At 49.5% G+C, this 20578-nt stretch overlaps 1 protein-coding gene across 2 annotated transcripts in view; it reads left to right on the plus strand.

The window, feature by feature from the left end:
- Positions 1-18558, plus strand: part of PM20D1 (peptidase M20 domain containing 1) — a 31213-nt gene extending 12655 nt beyond the window's left edge. Inside the window, exons 3-13 of one of the 2 annotated variants that reach the window (XM_025921206.2) lie at positions 2002-2234; positions 2643-2729; positions 3815-3948; positions 4234-4353; positions 5059-5134; positions 5505-5566; positions 5814-5892; positions 7926-7997; positions 13975-14143; positions 16320-16419; positions 17836-18558. In XM_025921206.2, coding sequence (XP_025776991.1) covers positions 2002-2234; positions 2643-2729; positions 3815-3948; positions 4234-4353; positions 5059-5134; positions 5505-5566; positions 5814-5892; positions 7926-7997; positions 13975-14143; positions 16320-16419; positions 17836-17959 — 1256 coding nt within the window. In that variant the 3' untranslated portion in view covers positions 17960-18558. The remainder of the gene's footprint in view (positions 1-2001; positions 2235-2642; positions 2730-3814; positions 3949-4233; positions 4354-5058; positions 5135-5504; positions 5567-5813; positions 5893-7925; positions 7998-13974; positions 14144-16319; positions 16420-17835) is intronic. The other variant, XM_086693871.1, reaches the window with a different exon arrangement.
- The last annotated feature ends 2020 nt before the right edge of the window (positions 18559-20578 follow it).

A 20578-nucleotide genomic window follows, 5' to 3' on the forward strand; every position in this document is an offset into this window, starting at 1 on the left:
TTAAAAAAAATTGTTTTAACTTTATTGGAGCATCTGGATGGCTCAGTCGGTTAAGCATCTGACTTTGGCTCAGGTCACGATCTTGTGGTTCATGAGTTCAAGCCCCACATGGGTCTCTGTACTAACAGTTCAGAGCCTAGAGCCTGCTTCAGATTCTATGTCTCCCTCTCCCTCTACTTCTCCCTTCTCTCTCTCTCTCTCAAAAATAAATAAACATTAGGGGCGCCTGAGTGGCTTAGTCAGTTAAGCGTCCGATTTTGGCTCAGGTCGTGATCTCACAGTTTGTGGGTTTGAGCCCCACGTCTGGCTCTGTGCTGACAGCTCAGAACCTGGAGCCTGCTTTGGATTCTGTGTCTCCCTCTCTATCTATCCGTCTCCCACTCACACTCTGTCTCTCTCTCTCTCAAAAATAAATAAACATTAAAAAATAAATAAAGAAATAAGTAAACATTAAAAAAAAGAAAAAAATTTATTTGGCCTTTGAAAAACTAAGACATGTAGCTAGTTGGGTTGGAGTTTGAACTCTCCCTATCTTTGCCCTAAATATGCATCAGTCAATAAATATGATGCAATCAAATGGCAGGGCTAGGAAAAGAAATAAAAGGCACAGCATAAGAATAAGTAGGACCAGGAATTCCTTCTTCTGTGCAAGTTTCCAGAACTATACCCCATGTGCCTCCCACCCCTACCTCCATATACACCTATGTACACACCCCACCCACCCAGGCCCTTTCTTGGATTCTTTACTGCCCTGTTTCTGAACTTTGAGTCAGTCAGCAACTTTGTGAGCTGAAGAAAGGATGGGTCAAGAAGAAGAAGGAGACTTGGAACTCCCCACTCCCTGTGTGAAAAGCTCATGGAGAGTAGCGAGACCCTCTTCCTAAATCAAATAAAAAACCAGCTTCTCCAAAGTTGTTGGGGGTGGAAGAGGCTGGCCTAGGTACTTGGCTGCACCCAGTAGTCCCTTCTCTACCACTACCTGTGACCTGAGTAATTGACCTTGAGAACAACCACACCCTCAGGCAGAAGCATGGCTTTATGCCAGGCAGAACAATCTCTCCATATTTGCCATGTACAGTAAGAATATTATTTTTAAAAAAAGGTCTTTCTTCTTTTTTTTTTTTTGATATAAGGGTCGTGTTTGGTCCCAAGTAATTTGGATATCGGAGACTACTATATTTAAAATTTAACTGGGGCGCCTGGGTGGCTTAGTCGGTTAGGCGTCCGTCCGACTTTGGATCAGGTCACGGTCTCATACTTCGTGAGTTCAAGCCCCACGTCGGGCTCTGTGCTAACAGCTCAGAGCCTGGCACCTGCTTCGGATTCTGTGTCTCCCTCTCTCTCTGTCCTTTCCTTGCTTGCTCTCTGTCTCTCTCTCAAAAATAAATAAACATTAAAAATAAATAAAGAAAGAAAAGAAAAGAAAATTACACACCCCTAGCATCTGTATAACCCTGTAGCATATACTTGACATAACATGTTAGAGATCAGACCAAGTCAGATCTTGATCTTTTAGCTGTCATAATGATGGAATCTTGATGTGCACATTATTACATAGTAGTGGCACATTAAAAGATGAGGAAGAGGAATTTTAGAGATTGTCTCGGCAAATCAGAAATCAGACTGACTTTGTTCCAGAAGGCTTCCTACAGGACGCTTATGTTTTTTTAAAAAGGGAGGGGCACTTGGGTGGCTCAGTTGGTTAAACGTCCGAGTTCGGCTCAGGTCACGATCTCACAGTTCATGGTTCAAGCCCCATGTTGGGCTCTGTGCTGACAGCTCAGAGCCTGTAGCCTACTTTGGATTCTGTGTCTCCCTCTCTCTCTGCTCCTCCCCTGCTCTCACTCTGTCACTGTGTCTCTCAAAAATAAGTAAACATTTTAAAAAAGAATGTTTTTTAAAGGGGCAGGGGTGCGCATTTTGTATCAAATGGTAGAAAAACCAAAGGCAATTGTTATATCTGGCTTTCTCTCTCGCTGCTTTTCATCCCTTTCCCTCTAGTCTTTCCTACAGTTTTCAAAACCAGCTTTGTCCAGCATGAAGTCATAGGAGAGTACAGTCACCTGTTCACCGTCCAAGGCTCAGATCCCAGCCTGCAGCCCTACATGCTTCTGGCTCACAGTGATGTGGTGCCTGCCCCTGACGAAGGATGGGAGGTGCCCCCCTTTTCTGGGTTGGAGCGTGATGGCTTTATCCATGGCCGAGGCACACTGGACAACAAGAACTCTGTAATGGTGAAGCACTTTGTTCCCTTCGCCTTGGGGCCCTAAGGATTTGCCCAGGATGGTGAAGCTCTCGCCTGACCCCCGGGAGGCAGAAGGTTATGGTAGAAAAAACCTTAGCTCCAGGAGACTTGGGTTCTAGCCATCACTTCTCTCGGTCTTGATTTCTCAACTGGGAAATAAGGGCTAGAGTAGGTGATCTCCAGGGATCCTTGTAGCTCTGACAGCGACACATTTATCCTTTTCTCCAGGTGGTAAATGTTTTACGCAGAGCCACGCTTCCTCACATCGCATCCCCCAGGACCACTTGAGCTTGTTCTCTTTCAAGACAGTCTGTCTGATTGCACCGGTCCTGATGCAGGCAGCTGACTGTCCCCAATGCCCTGATACTCCTTCTTCCATTGTGCTTCTATCCCCCAGGCAATCCTGCAGGCCCTGGAGCTCCTGCTGCTCAGAAACTACATCCCCCGAAGATCTTTCTTCATTGCTCTGGGCCATGATGAGGAGGTAGAGCCTCCTTACCCCATAAACTATCTCTAGGACCCCTATTTGGAGTGGGGGGGAGGGTGTTTAACTCTAGTCCAGCTTGCTTCCCAGCTGCAGGGCCTCCAGAATATGGTGTGGTGGTTTGCCACCTTCTCTAGGTATCTGTGTGCCAAAACTGTCTAAATCCCCTGACCAAGATGCAGATTCCCGGGCCCTGTGACATAGATTGGAATTTGTTGTTACAAGACTTTATATTTTTTAGAGCAGTTTTAGGTTCACAGCAAAAATGAGAAGGTTGACAGATTTCCCTTACACCGCCTACCCACACACATGCACAGCCCCCGCCATAATCAACATTCCCACCAGAGTGGCATTTGTGACAGTTGATGAACCTACATTGACAACTCGTAATGACCCAAAGGCCTAGTTTACACTAAGGTTTACTCTTGGTGTACATTCTGTTGGTTTGGACAATTGTATAATGACACGTATCCACCATTTATAGTCTCTTACAGAGTAGTTTCACTGCCCTAAAAATCCTCTGTGCTCCACCTCTCCATCCCTCTCTCCCTCCCCCAACCCATGGAAACCGCTGAACTTTTTAGTGTCTCCATAGTTTTGCCTTTTCCAGAATGTCATATAGTTGGACTCATACAGTATGTAGACTTTTAAGGTTGCCTCCTTTCATTTAGTGATACTCATAGATCTGAATTTCTAACAGACTCCCTGGTAATATCTGAGGCGGGCAGGTGTTCCATCAGTGACACCTGAGAAACACTGGTGTGCTAGAAAGAGAACCAACAGGGAGCAAGGAATCAATGTTTTATTTCCAGTGATGTCAGTTACTTTGACCTTGGGCCAGTCACCTCCTTCTGTGGGTCCCAGTCTCCTCATTTGTGAAATGAGGGCAATTTGGCCCTTTCAGCTGTGACATTCCAAGATTCTGTGAAGCAGGGTTGTGTAAGGCCCTTGCCTTCCCTCTCCCCCACCCCAAGAAGGAGACTGGGAAGGGAGGTTCTGTAGTGCCTAGCAATGCTGAATGGGTCTTCATTAGCTGTTGGAGGTCTGGCTGAGGAGCACTGTGGTTGTGGGTTCGATGTCTACAGATCTCAGGCCACAATGGGGCTCAGAAGATTTCAGCCCTGCTACAGGCAAGGGGTGTCCAGCTGGCCTTCATTGTGGACGAGGGTAACTTCATCTTGGATGGTTTCATTCCCAACCTCAAGAAGCCCTTTGCCATGTGAGTAAAGTACCCCATCCCCCCCGCCCCCACCTTGGAAGGTGTTCTCATCCCATTTCAGATGACCCCAGCCTGGTGTCTGTGGGCCATACTAAGACAACTCTTTCTTTTACCCCTCTTGCCCTGATCTTCAACCAGTTCTGGGCTCCCCCTTCGCTTTCTCCTCTATTGTAGATTGTTTACAGCAGCATGAAGCCAACCTCCTAGCCCTCTAAACCACTGGTCCCATGGGATAATTCAAGGGGGGAGGAAGTCGGGAGGGCCCTCTCTGATCCTCTCCTACAGCATTGCAGTCACAGAGAAGGGTGCAATTAATCTCATGCTGCAAGTAAACATGACTCCAGGCCACTCTTCAGCTCCTCCAAAGGAGACGAGCATTGGTATCCTCGCAGCCGCCGTCAGCCGGTAAGCAACACCTGCCTCTGCCCCCTTGCCAGACTCGGGTTGGGAGACTTGGCGCTCTCCCACTTTGAGTTTGAAGGGGCTAAGCTGCCTGGCCTGAAGCTGGGCTGAGAAGCCGCGACGGGGGCCACAGAGAGGACAGAGCCACCAGTACCCAGGCGGGGGCTAGAGATCAGAAGAGGGTTTATCCATATTGCAAGCGAGAGCTGGCCAATAAAAGCTAGGTCAGGACACGAGGGCTGCAGGCCGCAGGTGAGCATTTCAGGGTCTCACCTCTGGCTGGGTTTTCTTAGCAAAGTGGGAAGATCTGTATTAAGTCAGTGAAATATGTAACCGAGTATCTAGCAGTGTTTAAGGCTTTGTGCCCAGTGATGGGCATACAATGGTGGAAAAAACAGACAGTCCCTTTCCAGAAGGAACTCACAGTTCGCAGCAGAGACTGATAATTGTGCTACAGTGTGGTAGGTGACATGACAGTGGGGGTGCCTCCCTGGACTTGGTAGACAGGGACAGCTTCTTCCGATGGACTAGAGGTGGTTCCATCTGTGCTTGGAGATCTCCAAACGGGTGGGTCGGTGGAGGTGATAGGAAGGTGAATGAGAGACATCCTCACCAGGCCTGTTGAAAAATCCTGTCTCCCTCCTTCTCTTCAGACCCCTGACCTTTGACTGGGGTTGGGGAAGTCTTGAGAACCCCATTCTCTTCTAGACTGGAGCAGACACCAATGCCGAACATGTTTGGAAGCGGACTACTGAAAATGACATTGCAGGAACTGGCACATGAGGTGGGAGAAGGAGTCTCACACGCTCCTGGTCAGCTGTGGAAGGGGAAGAAAGGGTGGCAGAGGAGTAGCTTCTAGAGTAAGAGAAGGGCCCACTGCTGACCAGGGCTCTGCACATGCTCACCTGTTTTCAGCCAGAGGCTGAGCCAAGGCTTAAAGATCTGGCTTGGTCCAGGGCTTTAGTGCTTCTCTGAGACCCTGAGACCTGACACAACCAGGCACCCTTTGGGAACTGGTTCCCACCCATCCTGGAGGCTACCACTGAGGGCCCTCAAGGCAGATATAAAGCAGGGAGAGACCCAGGCCTCAGGTACAGTGACCCTGGTAGGCTGACGCCTCTGAGATCCCGCTGACCTGGTTCTTTCCCTTGCAGTTTCCCTTCCCTACCAATATAATCTTGAGCAACCTGTGGCTATTTGGGCCCCTTGTAAGCAGGTAAAGTTTTCTCTTTCCTTCTCGCTCATCCTCCCCTCCCACCAGACCTAGCCAGTCCCCACTCCTTGGCTTAACTGGGCTTGACTAATCATCCCTTAGCCACCAGATGCTACATCTAGTTCATATACAGGATGTCCCTCTTAGTCTTAAAGATCTCCAAGATTCAGGAAACTGGGTGCTCTTCAACCTGTTCTTTCTTCACATTAGATGGTTTTCCTATTGTCTGATCTTTGTCCTTTTGCTTTAGGTTAATAGAGAGGAATTACATAACCAATGCACTGGTCAGGACCACCACGGCACTCACCATGTTCAATGCAGGAGTCAAGGTAACATCTCCTGGATCCTCCCCTATACCTTTTCTTCAATGCCCACCCAGCCCTCTACCCTTTGGCTTTATCTCCTGTCTCCTTCTTCCTTCTCGGATTACAGTTTGAATAATAGGAAGGCCCAATGATATCAGTTGGGTAAGCCACAAGAGCAGGTGTTCTAGCTGCGGTCCATAAACCCTCTGAAATTGCCAGGTTTTATATATGTGTATTTCGAGGGGTGTCCATGGCCCCTCTCAGGTTCCTTGGGTCCGTACCCCTTCAAAAGCAACCATTACACTAGTATGAAGGAGGGTTGTTTGGGAGTTAATTTTTGTGAACTATACTCATTCAACGTGATATATATTTACCTAGCATGTTGGTCATGTAGACTAAATATTCTAACATGTATACCATCAAGGCTCTTTTGATTGTTCTTCATCATACTTTGGAAGATTTATCCACCTAACAAATTTAATGAATGACTAATGTCTTTTCCCCTAGTGTTACCCTGTGTTGAAAGAGAGAAACTCACCTGCCATTTATAAAATCTATGATAACATTCGTGATATATACAACACATAATATGTATACATTGTCATCTCCCAAAATACACTAAATAATGGGTAACCTTAGCAAACATAAATTCTATAAAGTTTACTCTCACAGTAATAAGTTTTGAGTGATTGTTTTTTTCCAGGAACTACTTTTTGGCAAACTGGTCTACTTCCATTTAGATTAGCCACTAAGGGGCATCTCTGTTTAAAGGAAGAAGCCATGGAGTGCCTGGGTGGCTCAGTCAGTCGAGTGTCCAACTCTTGATCTCAGCTCAGGTCTTGATCTCAGGGTCGTGAGTTCAAGGTCCACATTGGGCTCTGTGCTGGGTATGAAGCCTGTGAAAGAAGGAAAGGGAGGGAGGGAGAGACAGAAGGAAGGAGGGATGAAGGAAGTCACAGCCACACTGGTTAGCCTGGGCCTAGGCCTTTCTGAGAACTTGAGAGAAGTGACACCCTTCCAGTTACTACCAGTACCACCAGCACAACGTTAAGGAGTGCCATTCACCTTGCACACAGTGTGGCCTTGCGGAGCTCTGGTAATCCGGGGCCCAGGCTGAGCCTGGCACCCCAGTGAATTCCTGGCATGACTGACTGAAGTGTCCAGTGCGTCGGCCAGACCCGAGCTGTCTTCAGCTGCCTTAAAGTGTTCACCGGAATAACAGTACTGTGTCCTTGCATTTGAATCCCACTTTATCTGTCCAGAATCCTTTCATATTTGTTACTCTATTTGATCCTTTTCACAGCTCTCCTAGTACTATTGTCCCAATCGCCATTTGGGAAACAGAGGCACCAACAGGTTATAATTATTCAAAATCATACAGGTGCTTTATAACAGCCCAGTTCTTCTGTCCCTAGTCTGGTGCTGTTTTGCACCAAAACAGTGCAAAGAAAGATTCAGAGTCGAGGCATCTGTTCTCTCATGGCCCCTGAGGAAAAAATCCACTCAGAGCCTAACTCTCTTCTCCAATTAGGCCTGTGTTCTTCCTGGTCAGGCAGAGAACGGAGTCAAATTTTGCAATTAGACATGGGAAACCACCCTCATCGTCCCCTTCAGGGAGCAAACACACCATGACTGGCCTGCAGAGGCTCTGGGCGCCCTGTCCTGAGTAAGCTGTAACCGCTGCGGGAATGTCCTGGGTGCCCTGGGAAAGACAGCGTAGGCACAAGACTGCCAGTGGCGCTGCACGGGGCCAAAAGAGACATGTCCGGGTGGTCACAGAGAAAACAGTCTTGCTCTGAGCAGCTCTCCAGGCCCAAGACCCCCCCCCCCCCCCTCCAGGCCCAAGAAGCATGGAGATTTGACCTAACACAGAAACACATCTCTAGCTCTGAACATTACCACTTGTCAAGGGCCCAGAGAAGACAAGGGGCTGGCCAAAACGTAAGCCCTGGACCTTTCAATCAAGTCAGCTTCCTTTTTCTTTACTGGGGATGGTTGGCCCTTCCTGGGCGGGGAGCACGGGTGGCTCAGCCCAGGGTTTGTGGTTCCCTCTCCAGGTGAATGTCATCCCCCCGGTGGCCCAGGCCATAATCAACTTCCGGGTTGACCCTGCACAGACAGTCCAGGAGGTACGTAACCTGTGTTTCCAACAACTGGCTCAGTGTCAGGGAGGTGTGGTCCTCTGGATTTGGGTTTAGCTGCAATCCCAGGGCCGGCCAACCTGCTTTTGTTGACTTGTTCAATAACATCGACAATTTTCGAAGGTTTCTGGGTAGCTGGCTAGGAATAGGAGACCTCTGGTACAGGGAGCCTGGGGGCGGGAGATGACTCCTGATAAATGGTGACAACTGCGTGTGGCACTGTCCTAAGGGTACACGTGCTCATTGAATGCCCACCGCCCACTATGAGGTAGGAATTGTATCATCCTACTTTAACAGGGAAACTGAGGCACAGATCAAAAAGACAGGTAAGTGGGCACCTAGGTGGCTTAGTGAGTGAAGCATCTGACTTCGGCTCAGGTCGTGATCTCACGGTTTGTGAGTTTGACTCCACGTCGGGTGAGCTCCAGCCCCGCTTGGGGTGAGCATGAGCCCCATTTCTCTTTCTCTCTCTCTCTCTGCCCCTCACTCACTTGCACCCTCTCTCTCTCTCAAAAACAAAACAAGACAAACAAACAACAGCAGGTGAGTGACTTGCCCAGGATTGCACATCTAGCAGGCTAGTTCCAGAACCGCCACACCGGATGACGATTAAAACAATTAGGGGTGAACGGCCGAAGGACCAGTGCAAGGAAGGGAACTGTCACTGCCTCTGAGGGTCAAGAGAGGCTTTTCTGACGGAGAAACTTGAGCTGCAATGGAAAGGACAAACAGCACCTTGTAGAAGCCAGGCGTTCAGAGTCAGGCTAAAATAACATAAGGCTAAAGAGGAGGACCGACCGGGCAAAAGTGGCAGGTGGTGAAAACGGAGTTGTAGCGTGGGGGTCAGGGCCTTGCGTACCTTGCTGAGGATTTGGGGCTCTGATTGGCGGACAGAGGGAACCGTTAGAGGTCTTCCAACAGGGCCGTGATGTCCCCAGCTGTGCTTTAAGGAAGCTGGTGCTGGTGGCAATGCAGAGGAAGTGTCAGAATAGGAAGAGGTGTTTGGGAAGCTGTTACAGCCTCTCAGGCAGTGGACTGGGCCCGGGTGATGGGGCGGAGAAGGGCACCTGCCAGGGACGTGGGAGATGGGGTCAGCAGAATGCGGTGCGTCCGAGGCACGGGGAGACAGAAAGGCAGGATGGCTCCAAGGTTTGTGACCTGGGTGGCTGGCCAGGTGCCGATGCCTTTAACCAAGATCAAGAGTGTAGGAAGCAGAGCAAGTTCACAGAGAAACGTAATGTTCGAGAAGTTTGAGAAGCTTATAAATTATAAATAGGCAATTATAAATACCTCGGGTTTGGACAGCGAATGAACAAGAGATACAGGCTGGAGTGTTATTAACATAAATGAAACCTCTGGAGTCAATAAAATCCCACAGGAAGGATGTGCAAAATTAGAAGTAAAGAGGATTGAGGACAGAGCCTCGCAATGGCCTGCTACAAACACCAAATTAAAAACTATTAAAATCAGTGTGTAATTGCGAGCTGTGCCCTGACGCAGAGGGCCCAGGTGCTAGTGGAGAACCAAACGGAGAACCAGACCTGGCATGGGGGTGGGCAAGCCTTCCCCGGGGAAGTGGCATTTGAGCTGAAAGATAAAGGGTGAGTAGACATTATTCGGAATGTTTGTCATCTTCAGGAGAGGCTAGCTTATTTAAAAGGCAGGTTAAGCTAAAAAAAAAAAAAAAAAAAGAGTTCAAAAGGTAAATCTAATCCTTCAAAAAATGACCTTAAGAGGCAACCCAACAACTCTCAAATGAATGATATGTTCCAGAATTCAGCAGGGGTAGGGGCAGGTGGTGTTCCCTGAGTCTCTGATGCGGATCCTCGAGGCGCAGCCCCCCTTAGACTTCATGGTCCTTTCTCCCTGAGTTCTTCACCCTGAGGGTTTTGTTTGTCCTCACGCAGGGTGGGAGGCACACCCCCTCAGTGCAGGGGGGTGGGGGCAATGGACTGATGGCCTGCCCAGAGTCACCCAGCATTCGGGGGAAGCTGGGACCGGTGTGAGCCCTGGGCTCTGCTGCTTTTCATCAAGTGCCAACCTTTGTCCTCTCCCTGGAGGATCACGGGGCCAGGAAATCACTGAATTCCCCCTATTGAACTTCTTTCAACCAGTTTTTTTCCAGCCTCGTTCCAACTCCATGCCCTTTCCAAGGGCTGTTTTCCACCAGCTGGGGTTTGCGTCTCCCCAGATTCTGGCACTCTTCCCTCCTCTCTATTCCCGCACCATAGTGCCCTTCCCAATCTATCTCATGAAATCCCTGGACCCAGCCTGCCCACCTGCCCCAGTGAGGAATGAATGGAAAGTCTCCCATCATCCTGAAAGCACACAGCACCCTTTTGTTCTGGTCCTTTCTCTCCCTCATGCCCTGGTTCCATGCATCGGGATCTGTCCTCAGATATCGTGCTGGTCCGAGGGCCAAGGGTACAGGACCTAGGACTGGATCTGGCAGGAGCATAAACAGTTCCCAGAACCTTCTTCCTCCACCTCTAACTGGGTTCTCCCATGTTGTGGCTGTAAATAGGTCCCTGGCACCTGTCTATGAAGAGCAGTCTTCAGAAATGTGCCAGGCTACCCTGTAGAAGGTTTGTGCTGAATGGGCCTCAAGGAGAAAAATAAGGCTACTGGGAGATGTTTCAGGAAGCCCCCACTTAAAGGAGAGTTTGGGAATATGGTACCTTGGATGATAATGAGTTTCTCAGAGGGTGGATGTCTACCTATCTAGAGTGTGGTAGAGAAGATTCTTTGCTTTCTTCATTTCTTCACCGAGTGTTTATTGAGTGGCTGCTATGGTCTAAACACCTGGGGAAATGGTGAGCAAGACGGCCAAGATTCCCATTCTGGGAGCACTACGCTCTAGTGGGGAAGGGACAGCAATAAGCAAGTGATCAAATACTTTAAGAGGTTAAGTACCATAAAGAAAATCATGTGATGATGGGTCCCAAAGCGATTGTGAAGTGGGGGTGGAACAGAGAGTCAGTCCTCCAAGGCGACATTTACCCTGAGACCTGAGATAGAGCAAAAACCTGGGAATGGTAACCAGGCAGCAGGGGCACAGAAGACATTCAGGGGCGCCTGGGTGGCTCAGTGGGTAAAGCATCCAATTCTTGATTTCGGTTCAAGTCATGATCTCACAGTTCTTGGAATTGAGCCCTGTGTCAGGCTCTGCATGGGGCTCCATAGCCTGCCCCCCCCTTTCCCCTCCCCTACTATGCACTCACATGCACACATGCTCTCTCTCTCAAAGTAAATACACACACACAAAAAAGAGAGGCGCCTGGGTGACTCAGTCATTAGGCAACCAACTTTGGCTCAGGTCATGATCTCACAGCTGGTGAGTCCAAGCTCCCCATCCGGCTCTCTGCTGTCAGTGCAGAACCCTCTTCAGGTCCCCCATCCACCTCTCTCTCTGCCCCTCCCTCACTCCAGCTCTCTCTCTCTCCCTCTGTCTCTCAAAAATAAATAAACATGAAAAAAAAAGAAGACATTCATAACCAAGTTGCTCAAAGGCAGAATGGATTGTAACTCGTGATGGTGCACTTTCTGCCATGGAAGAATTCAAGCACAGGCTGGATGGTAATCTCGTGAGTGTCTATGAGAGGCCTCGCCTTACAGCAAGATGGAGGCTGGACTTGCTAACTCTATCTCTAGAGACCTTACCAAGGTGTTGATATCCCTTGTCCTTGCCTTCAACAAACTTATCATTCCCTTGAGGGGAAAACATATCTACACATAAAACAGAGGGAACACGTGATGGCGTGGGAATGTGCGGTAAGGGCTGTAGGAGCTCAAAGAAATGAGAGACCAATGTGCCTTAAAGTAAACTTCGAGGTCCCTCTTACCACCGGCGGGTCCCTCCTCTTAGTCCCATCCTTGTGCCCCTGATTACTGCCCAGGCTGGCCCCTCTATTCTAAACAAATAGCAGCTAGCATATATAGAGTGTTTACTGTGTGCCAGAAACAGGCCCAAGCACATCACGTAGGTTAATTCCAGTGGTGGTCACAACCACCTTACCAGGTAGGTGTTCCTGTTATCCTGACGTTAACAGGTGAGCGTGCAGATGGCACAGAGGTTAAGCAGTTAGCCCCAGGTCACACGACTATAAGTGGCTGTCCGTGGCACGAAGTTTGGTGTCACTGCTCAATTTTTGTGCATGCCCCTCTCCAGGCTCAGACTGTCCCTGCTTCTTCTCCATCAGTTTCATATCCTCTCCTCAAATTCTGGATTCTTAAAATCCATACCACTAAGGAATCCATCCTCCTGGGCCGCCCGGCTGGCTCAGTCAGAAGACCGTGCAACCATTGATCTCAGGGTCGTAGGTTAGAGTCCCACATTGGGTATAGAGATTACTTAAAAAAATAAACAAACTTTAAAGAAAGAAAGAACACCATCCTGTTTCTGGCCCTCCTTCCGATCACCTCGACCTCTATGTGCTTTGGAGACAGTAAATCATCACCCTTGTGAAGTCAGAGACCAGATTCAGATACCCAGCCCAGTGATACTCACTGTATAACCCTGAACAAGTTACTTCATGAGACAACTCCAACTTTTTTTTTTTTTTTGGCTCATATCTTTTAAATTTCTGGTATCCAGCATTCATCACATGCTTTTATGCTCCTGACCAGAAACACAGAAACACAGAAATGAGGTAGACATAGCCCCTCCTCTTATGTCAGGGCCTGGCCTAGCACTTAGTAGGAAACTTGGTCTCTTGTGGCCTCTCACTGAGGGGGCCTCCCATGTGTGCCCTCTTCCATTTCTGGGGGCAGGAATCTTTAAGTAATTTGGGACAGGGGGCAGCAGGCACAGTCCCAACCCACCTTACAGGGGATGACTGGGAGCCTCCCAGTTGGTTGAGGATATATCAAAACTATGCATTAATTCTTATATTAGAGAATTTCACACAGAAGTGTAGAGCGAAAATAAGCTCACATAAATGAGTTGTCCATCCTCCTTCCAACTAATCCAACAGCGGGGAATTGGGGTTGGCTCAATGGTGGTTTCTAAGCCAGAAATAGGAACCTTCATTTCCTTTCCAGACTCAGCTCCTAGCATACTTCTAGGGGACACTGACCTAAAAAGGAGTACCCTTGAGATAATGTCCCCCATGCAGGTGATCCTCAGCTATGGGACACCCCCCTTTCTAGGACAGAAGCAGTTCTAAAGCAATTGCTGATAAATGAGTTGAGGCTAGTGCTGGGGCTTTCCCTGTGTGGTGGGGTGGGCTTGGGGACCACCCTAAACCAGCCTCCTGGTCCATTCCCACAAGGCTCCATGTGACCTGAGCCTCAGGGTCTGGTCTACGTCCTGCCTGAGACCAGGACCTGTGCTGGATTCAGCTCTAGTTGTTTCAGACTGAATTCTCTAGGAGCTTCCTCAGGTTCCTTCCTGAGGAAAGGAAGCAAAGAGAGAGCTTGAATACCAGTCCCCCAACTCCTGACTTTTTGTCTGTGTTGAGCTCATCTTCCTGGCTCCAGTGCAGTTAGTTACAAACAGGAAGCAGGGATGCCCAAAGAGGAGAAAGAAAAGTGTGTGACCTTTTCCTCAACTGTCTGTGGCTCCCAGGTTGAATGAGGTCATCACATCTATCACCCTTGCCTCAAGATGGTTGAGTTCCCCTTTCTGCTGTCTCTTCTACATTCCACCCGGCCCATGACTCACGGCCCAAGAGGAAGGACACACAATTTCCTGATTTCCAATTCTCTGCCTGCCTCATGGCTGTAAGGCAAGCCTCCTGAACATTTAACCTAAATCTACCGTGCTGTAGATTTCTTTCCAAGAAGACCCAATTCTTCTATCTCCTACTGCCAATCAGCTGAAATTGAGGTCCCGGTGCTAAAATGAGCTCCTCTGTAAGCTCCAAAGTCCTGCCTTGCTGGAGACAAAGCAGGACTATTTCGATTCATATGGTACTTGCACAGCAGATAGTAAGAACTCAAACTCCCATTTGTTTGCTCCCTCAAGGTCCTAGAACTCGTCAAGAACATTGTGGCTGACAACAGGGTCCAGTTCCACGTGTTGAGTGCCATTGACCCCCTACCTGTCAGCCCCTCTGACCATCAGGCCTTGGGCTACCAGCTGCTGTGCCAGACCATACGGTCTGTCTTCCCGGAAGTCAACATTGTTGCCCCAGGTAATGACTTCATCATCTGTGACTACAGGGAGGCAGGGGCTGGAACTGTTTCCTATCTAATGTCTACTGCCCCACCTCCACCCCAGCTGTTCAGCCTGGAAACATCTGGCTGCTTCCCCTCGTGATGGGACTGGAACTGTATTTTCCTCTTGGAGTGGAAGTCAGAAAGCAAACAGGAAAAGAGCAGAAACAATAAATTAGATCAGTCATGCCTGGGTCCTGGCTTCACCTAGGCCAGCCACTCTGGCATGGAGGAGAGGATCAGCCCAGACCCCACCCCCACCCCCACCCCCACCCCCACCCCCACCCCCACCCCCACCTTACTCCTTGAGGAGCCACAGAAAAGGCCAAGTTTCCCCCAGGCTGGTTCTGATCTATGCAAGGATAATAGCTCAGCAACAGAGCTCAGAATCTGCAGCCCAGAAATGCCTCCCCACCTCTACCATTTGCATTAACCCCCTTCACCTCTCCCAGCCCAGACAGCAGTGCCTCTATGCCCTTTCCCTGGTCTTCCAGCATACCTTCCATACCTATACTGGGTAGATGGTGGCTCTCCAATTTAACAGTGGAAGAGGGTTACCTAGGCCACTTATTACAGTGAAGGGTTAGGGCTCCCAACGATTCAGCCTAACCAAATCTGGAGAGGACACTGGAGTCTGCCTTTTTAACATCCCTCAGGAGATTCTGAGACCAGATGATGGCTGACCACAGTTTGAGGATCTCTGGTCCACGATGTGAGGATGGCCCATAATGCTAAGACCTGTGTCCAGTTTTGTCTTTTAAATCTAGGTTTATCACGGATTCCCTCATTTTCTAAGCACATACTTAGGACCTGCCTCTGTGCTAGGCATGGGCCCATAAAGAGCGTCCGGTGAAACTCTGCATCCACAAGATCAGCTGTGAAAAGGGCAGCCTTGTTTTTTAATCAACCAAAATCTAGCTATAAGCCCCACTCCTCAGGAAATCCAACCTCAGGTATTACTGAGACCTCCAGGCTCCCCACCACCACCCTCGTTTTGAATCAGGCCCCGAGGTCTTACGTAGCAACCTGACATGGGAGTCCCTTGGCGGGTGGTCATAGGTCCTTGGGGCTCCCTCTGAGACATCCATTACCTAGCTAGAAAGTCACTTCAGGTTAGAGATTCCCTCTGAATTCCGGAGAGTAGGATCTTTGACTCTAGACATAAGACCCCATCTCCCTGAACATACCAGGCAACCATCCCCTCTGAGGTCTGCCCCCTACTCGAACTCCTGCCACAGAGCAGGGCTGGGTCTCCACCATCCAGGGACCCTGGCCCTCACAGTCCCCGATTCTTCTCTCTTGGCTCTCAAAGCTCCCTACGCTACCCTCTCCCCTGTGGGGCAACCGCCATAATCCTAACAGGGTTAGGCTTTTATGGGGAAAAAAGATAAGCAGGCATCAACTGATAGAAATCCCTAAAGCAAGGAGTTTGAAGGGCCTAGTTACCCATTTGAAACTGGAAGTGGAAAATGAAACAAAACACAGACTAACATCTCAGATCATCCCACCACTCTTCACTGGGTGCTTCAGGGGGTCTTTTCTCAGAGAATGCTCCCCCCGGGGACAAGGCCCAGCCCTCACTGGAGAGGGGGTGAGCTGTTCCTACCTTCAGGAGAGCAAGACACTGGAGAATAAACATCCTGGGACTTTCCTAACCTCAGGTTTGACTCTTGGAAAACAGAAAATAACAGGAAATTATGTTCTACTTTAAGGGGACTGCATTTTATAACAGTAAAACTCCCCGGGGGCGTGGGGGGGGGCATGTTTATTTCTGACCTAGGGTGGTGTAAAGAGAGCTGAGGCAGTAAAGAGCTGATATCTAGATTTCCGAAATAGCCCGGGGAAGGGTATAAAACGAAGGTACTGGCTTCCCTGGTCATCATGGAGTGAGGACACTTGGCTCTGGATCACTCGGGGATGGCTCACTAACGCCCTTGGGAGGAGACCCCATGCTTCTGGCCGAACGGTGTTTTAGAAGGTGTTGAGAACGGGTAACCCGAAGGTTAAAAATTCAGAGCGACAGGCTCCCAGGAGGGCCCAGGTGATGTTCTTATTGGCCCAGGGGCCCTAATTTTCCAGCCAGTCCACCTCCCACCAGTATCTTGGCTTGATGATCCACATCAAGCCTCACCGTCCTTCATTTTCTCTGTCCAGGTGTTTGTATCGGCAACACAGACAGCAGACACTATACAAACCTCACCACCGGCATCTACCGGTTCAACCCCCTCTACCTGAATCCTCAGAGCTTCCGGAGGTGAGTGAGTGGAATAGGTCTGGAGAGCAAGGGGCAAAGAGGAGGTACATCTGACCTGTCTCCTGCCTGTCTCCTGCCAGCCCACAGAACAGGAGAAAGCTGGGGTTTGCACAGGCTAAAATGAAGACTTCTAGAACCCAACTGGCCAAACTTCCTCATGGCCAGAGCCTTGCCACTCCCCAGAGTGCATGGAAATTGGCCACTGGTTTTCTGGGATGGAGATAATCAGATGATTGGAAAGTCTCTGGTGGAAGTAGGACCCTTGGGTCTTAATCCCTCCACCTCTTCCCTTTGGGAGCATGCTTACCCTCTGGACGTCATTTTCTCCCCAGAAGGGGAGACTCCAGACTTCTCAGTTACCATTCAGTGAAACAGACCCGCTTGTGGTCAAAGGTGGACACATGCTTTGAATTCTCAGAAGAAAAGACTCTATAGGGGAGCCTGAGTGGCTCCATCGGTTAAGCCTCTGACTCGTGGTTTCAGCCCAGGTCACGATCTCAGATTCGTGAGATCGAGACCCGCATTGGGCTGTGCGCTGACAATCCAGGGACTGCTTGGGATTCTCTTTCTTCCTCTCTCTGCCCCTCCCCTCTCCCCCTTTCTCTCAAAGTAAGTAAATAAAACATTAAAAAAAAGAAGAAGAAAACACTATAGGGATCTAAGACATGATCATCAATTTTAACTATTGTATGTGAATTACTACTTTGTGGGTTCTTCAGCAAAATCTTAGTCCTTGGGCGTGGGGGGTTGACTTCCATCTACCTTTCTGTTCCTTACCATATCCAGACCTGATTTCCCCACTCTAAGTCAGTTGCCAGTGGAATGAAAATACTGTTTTTGAATACGAGCTCAAGAACAGCTTTCATGGTTTTTGTTTGTTTTTTAACTGGAGCCGCAGGCTGCTGCTCTTTATTTCCTTTTATCTTTGAGGTTACATGTGTGGTGTGGTTGTGTGTTGGGTGGTGTGGAGGCTGGTTGTGGGCACAGGATCAGATGGAAATTTCCTAGGTGCAGTAGAGGTGCCCTGGGCAGTCTCCCTCTGTCTCCTTTTGTGCCCCTAGCAATGTGGGGGCCAGGGGACTCTAGCCTGAGAGAAAGAGAATTAAAAAGATAATTTCCCCTCAGGGGACAAATTATCAAATCGATTCCAGGGCAGGAAATGATTCTGAACTCCCCAGGATTTTAGTATTTTCTTCCCCCCACCATTCTTTGCCACGGTCATGGATCCAGGAAAGATGACCTACGTGTCACATGAAACCTCACGTCTTACAAATAGCCTCTCCCACGTGCCCACTTCCTACCCCTGGAGGGTCAAAGGCCAGTGGCTTCAGGGCATGTGAGGTGGGGGTACTCTGCACTAAGGCTTGTGCTAAAGCGGTTGGCTTTCTCCAACCTTCCCCTAAATCTCTCCCACAGCATCCACGGCATCAATGAGAAAATCTCAGTCCGCGCCTACGAGACCCAGGTGAAATTCATCTTTGAGTTTATCCAGAATGCTGACACAGACCAGGAGCCAGTTCCTCACCTGCACGAACTGTGAGGTCAAGGAGCCAGCTGGATTAGGGTTGCCCGACCCCAGCCGAGGCTAACTCAAAGGCAAAGCTAATGTCGATGAAACTTTGGGTCAAAACCACATTATGATACATCACCCTCTTGCTTTGATCACTCCGGACTCACCAAAGAACAGGCCAAGGAGTAGGGAAGGGCCAGCAGAAATCTGGCTTCTCCCTTCCTCTGAACATCTGCATCCCTAGGCTGACCAGTGCTTACTGCCTTCTTGTCCCCGTCTTAGAGGTTACCCGGCTTGTTTGTCTTGCGCTGGTTATTTAACCACCCCTTATTAAGGCCAGACTTAACAAATGCAGATTTGGGAAAATCTCAAGCAGGTTTTACCTTCTAGAGATGTTTAATTTAGGGCATGCTTGCCAGGCTGCCTTCTCCGTTGCTTATCTATTTCTTTTTGCTGTAACTTCCTTTCTCTCCCCGCACCTCCCTTGGATTTTTTAGCTGGCTTTTCATCTCTCCTCTCCTGCCCCTGCATCCCCTCTCCTGCCCTCCAATTTATCCTACATCTGGAGCAGAACTTAGTCAAACTGTGATACCACTGTAATCACTACAACAACTAGTCAAATAACGTGAGCTATGCGGCATGAAGCGGTCGCCGAGGGGTGGCACTGAGGCAGGGGGGCTTTGGAGGAACCACCAGCCTCCCGGTTCTGGAGGCTGGAGCCTAGAGAAAAAAGCCTCTGTCCTTGGGCTCCTCCCAAGGGCTCCCTGGGCTTTGCTCCCTCCCTTGCCCTGTTCCCACCACCTGCTTCTGCCTCACCCCAGGAGGCACTAATCTGTGGAAACATTTCCCTGGCACTTCCTATGGGCTGAGCTCCCAAGAGAAGGGCACTCGTGATCCCGCCTCTCAGTGGAGCCCAGGACCAGCAGGGCTCCGGCCCTGGCATCTGGTCCTGGTTCTGACCTGTCAAAGGGAAGGTGAAGGGCATGGGGTGGGGGGGAGCCAGGAGGAGCCTGACTTGAGGGTCTCTGCCCCAGGCGGCGGGCAGAGAAGGAGCAAGCTGCACTCCCTTAGGGAACAGCAGGGCTCCTGTCGTCTCTCTGCGGAGTCCGACCCTGAGCATATTTGAATCTGCTTAGTAGCTGCCAGGTAGGGGGCATTGGAAGGCAGCATTTCTTGGCTCCAAGCTGGGAGCTGAGTTTTGTGGGTCACTAGGGAGTTGGGGTCAGAGAGCGAGACGCAGAGGGAGCAGGGACTTGAGAGACTCCATTTTTCCTCACCAGACACAGACCTTTCCCGCCTTCCTGGGGTTTGACAGCCATGGCTGTGAGCTCTCCCTTGAAGTTTAGGCTTAATGGAAAGTGTTAGAAACACAGTGTGAGGATTATTTGAGCTTTTTTGCTACTCCCCCTAAGATTCACATTCCTTCCCTCACCCTCCCTTTTTGTTGCCAATTCAGTACTTATTCAGCCTTTGTTGGAGGGTGAGCTGGAGAACAGAAATAATCCTTCACATTCGTACAGAGCTGTACAAAGTGCTCTCGTCCACCTGATTTCGGCAGAGCCCCATGAGGAAAATATTACTGCCCCTTCTTACAGAGCAGGAATTGGTTCTCAGACTGGTTACACAGCCAGCTAGGGGCAGATTCAAACCCGTGTCACCTGGCCCCAGATGCACCATTTTTCCATGATCCTAAATTAATGATGGAATCTACTTCCCATCCGTTATCTGACTCAATCCCGACAACAGCTCCAAGGGGCTATTGCCCCTGTTTTACAGATGAGGCAACTGAGACTCAGAGGTTAAGCACTTTGCCCAAGGTGATGCAGGTGTTGGGAGCAGAGTCTCTCTGAGTCCAAAGCCTGTGCTAGTAGTACTGAAGGGGAAACTGAGACTCAGAGAAGTCATCTGCCCAAGATCACACAGTTCTTAAGGGGCAGCCATGGAATTCAAATGCCAGTCTAAAATCCCCAAGTCCAGTGCCTTTTCAATCGCACCACATTGCCCGTCCCAAGAACCTGTGGTGTGTGGCTCATTCATTCCGATCCAGGGAGATCTCAAGGACAAAGGCTGTTTTACCATCGGCTTTGATTCGTAGCTCAAGCTCTCTGTGTTCCCCTGGCCGACCTCACTCTATTCACACCTCTTCCCTCTGTCTGCCAACACTCCTTACCACCCCCACCCCAGCTTCTGAGTTGGGCTCCTCTCCCTTCTTTGAGTTTAGGGACAGCTAGGTCTCTAATAACCCATGGGATAATTGGAAGGAGAATGAGCAGGGGACCTGGTCCCCATTGGATCGCACCACTCTCTTCTAGTGTCAGAAAGGATAGTCTTTTCCAGCGTCTGGAGTGGGAAGGAAGACCGTTGAGAGGGAACTGCTCCAAATCCTGGTTCTGGGAACGCAAACCTTCCAGCCCTATGGCCTCCAAAGGCTCTGGAAAGAATGAAAATGCTGGCCAGACCAGGACAACGTGAGCTCTAAGACTCTGGGCAGGAAGGAGCAATGAATCTGAAACTTTCCCCCACCCCTCCCCACATCCATCTACCACTCCCGAAATCCTCCTGGAAGGAACCTCGGCGATAGTCACAGGAATACCCTACATCCCCATCCAAGACTTCACTCAAGCTTCTTACTCATACCTCAGGTTGGAA

This window comes from Puma concolor, chromosome E4 (assembly GCF_028749965.1).
Source record: "Puma concolor isolate L17-30 chromosome E4, mPumCon1.1.hap2, whole genome shotgun sequence".
Taxonomy (NCBI): domain Eukaryota; kingdom Metazoa; phylum Chordata; class Mammalia; order Carnivora; family Felidae; genus Puma; species Puma concolor.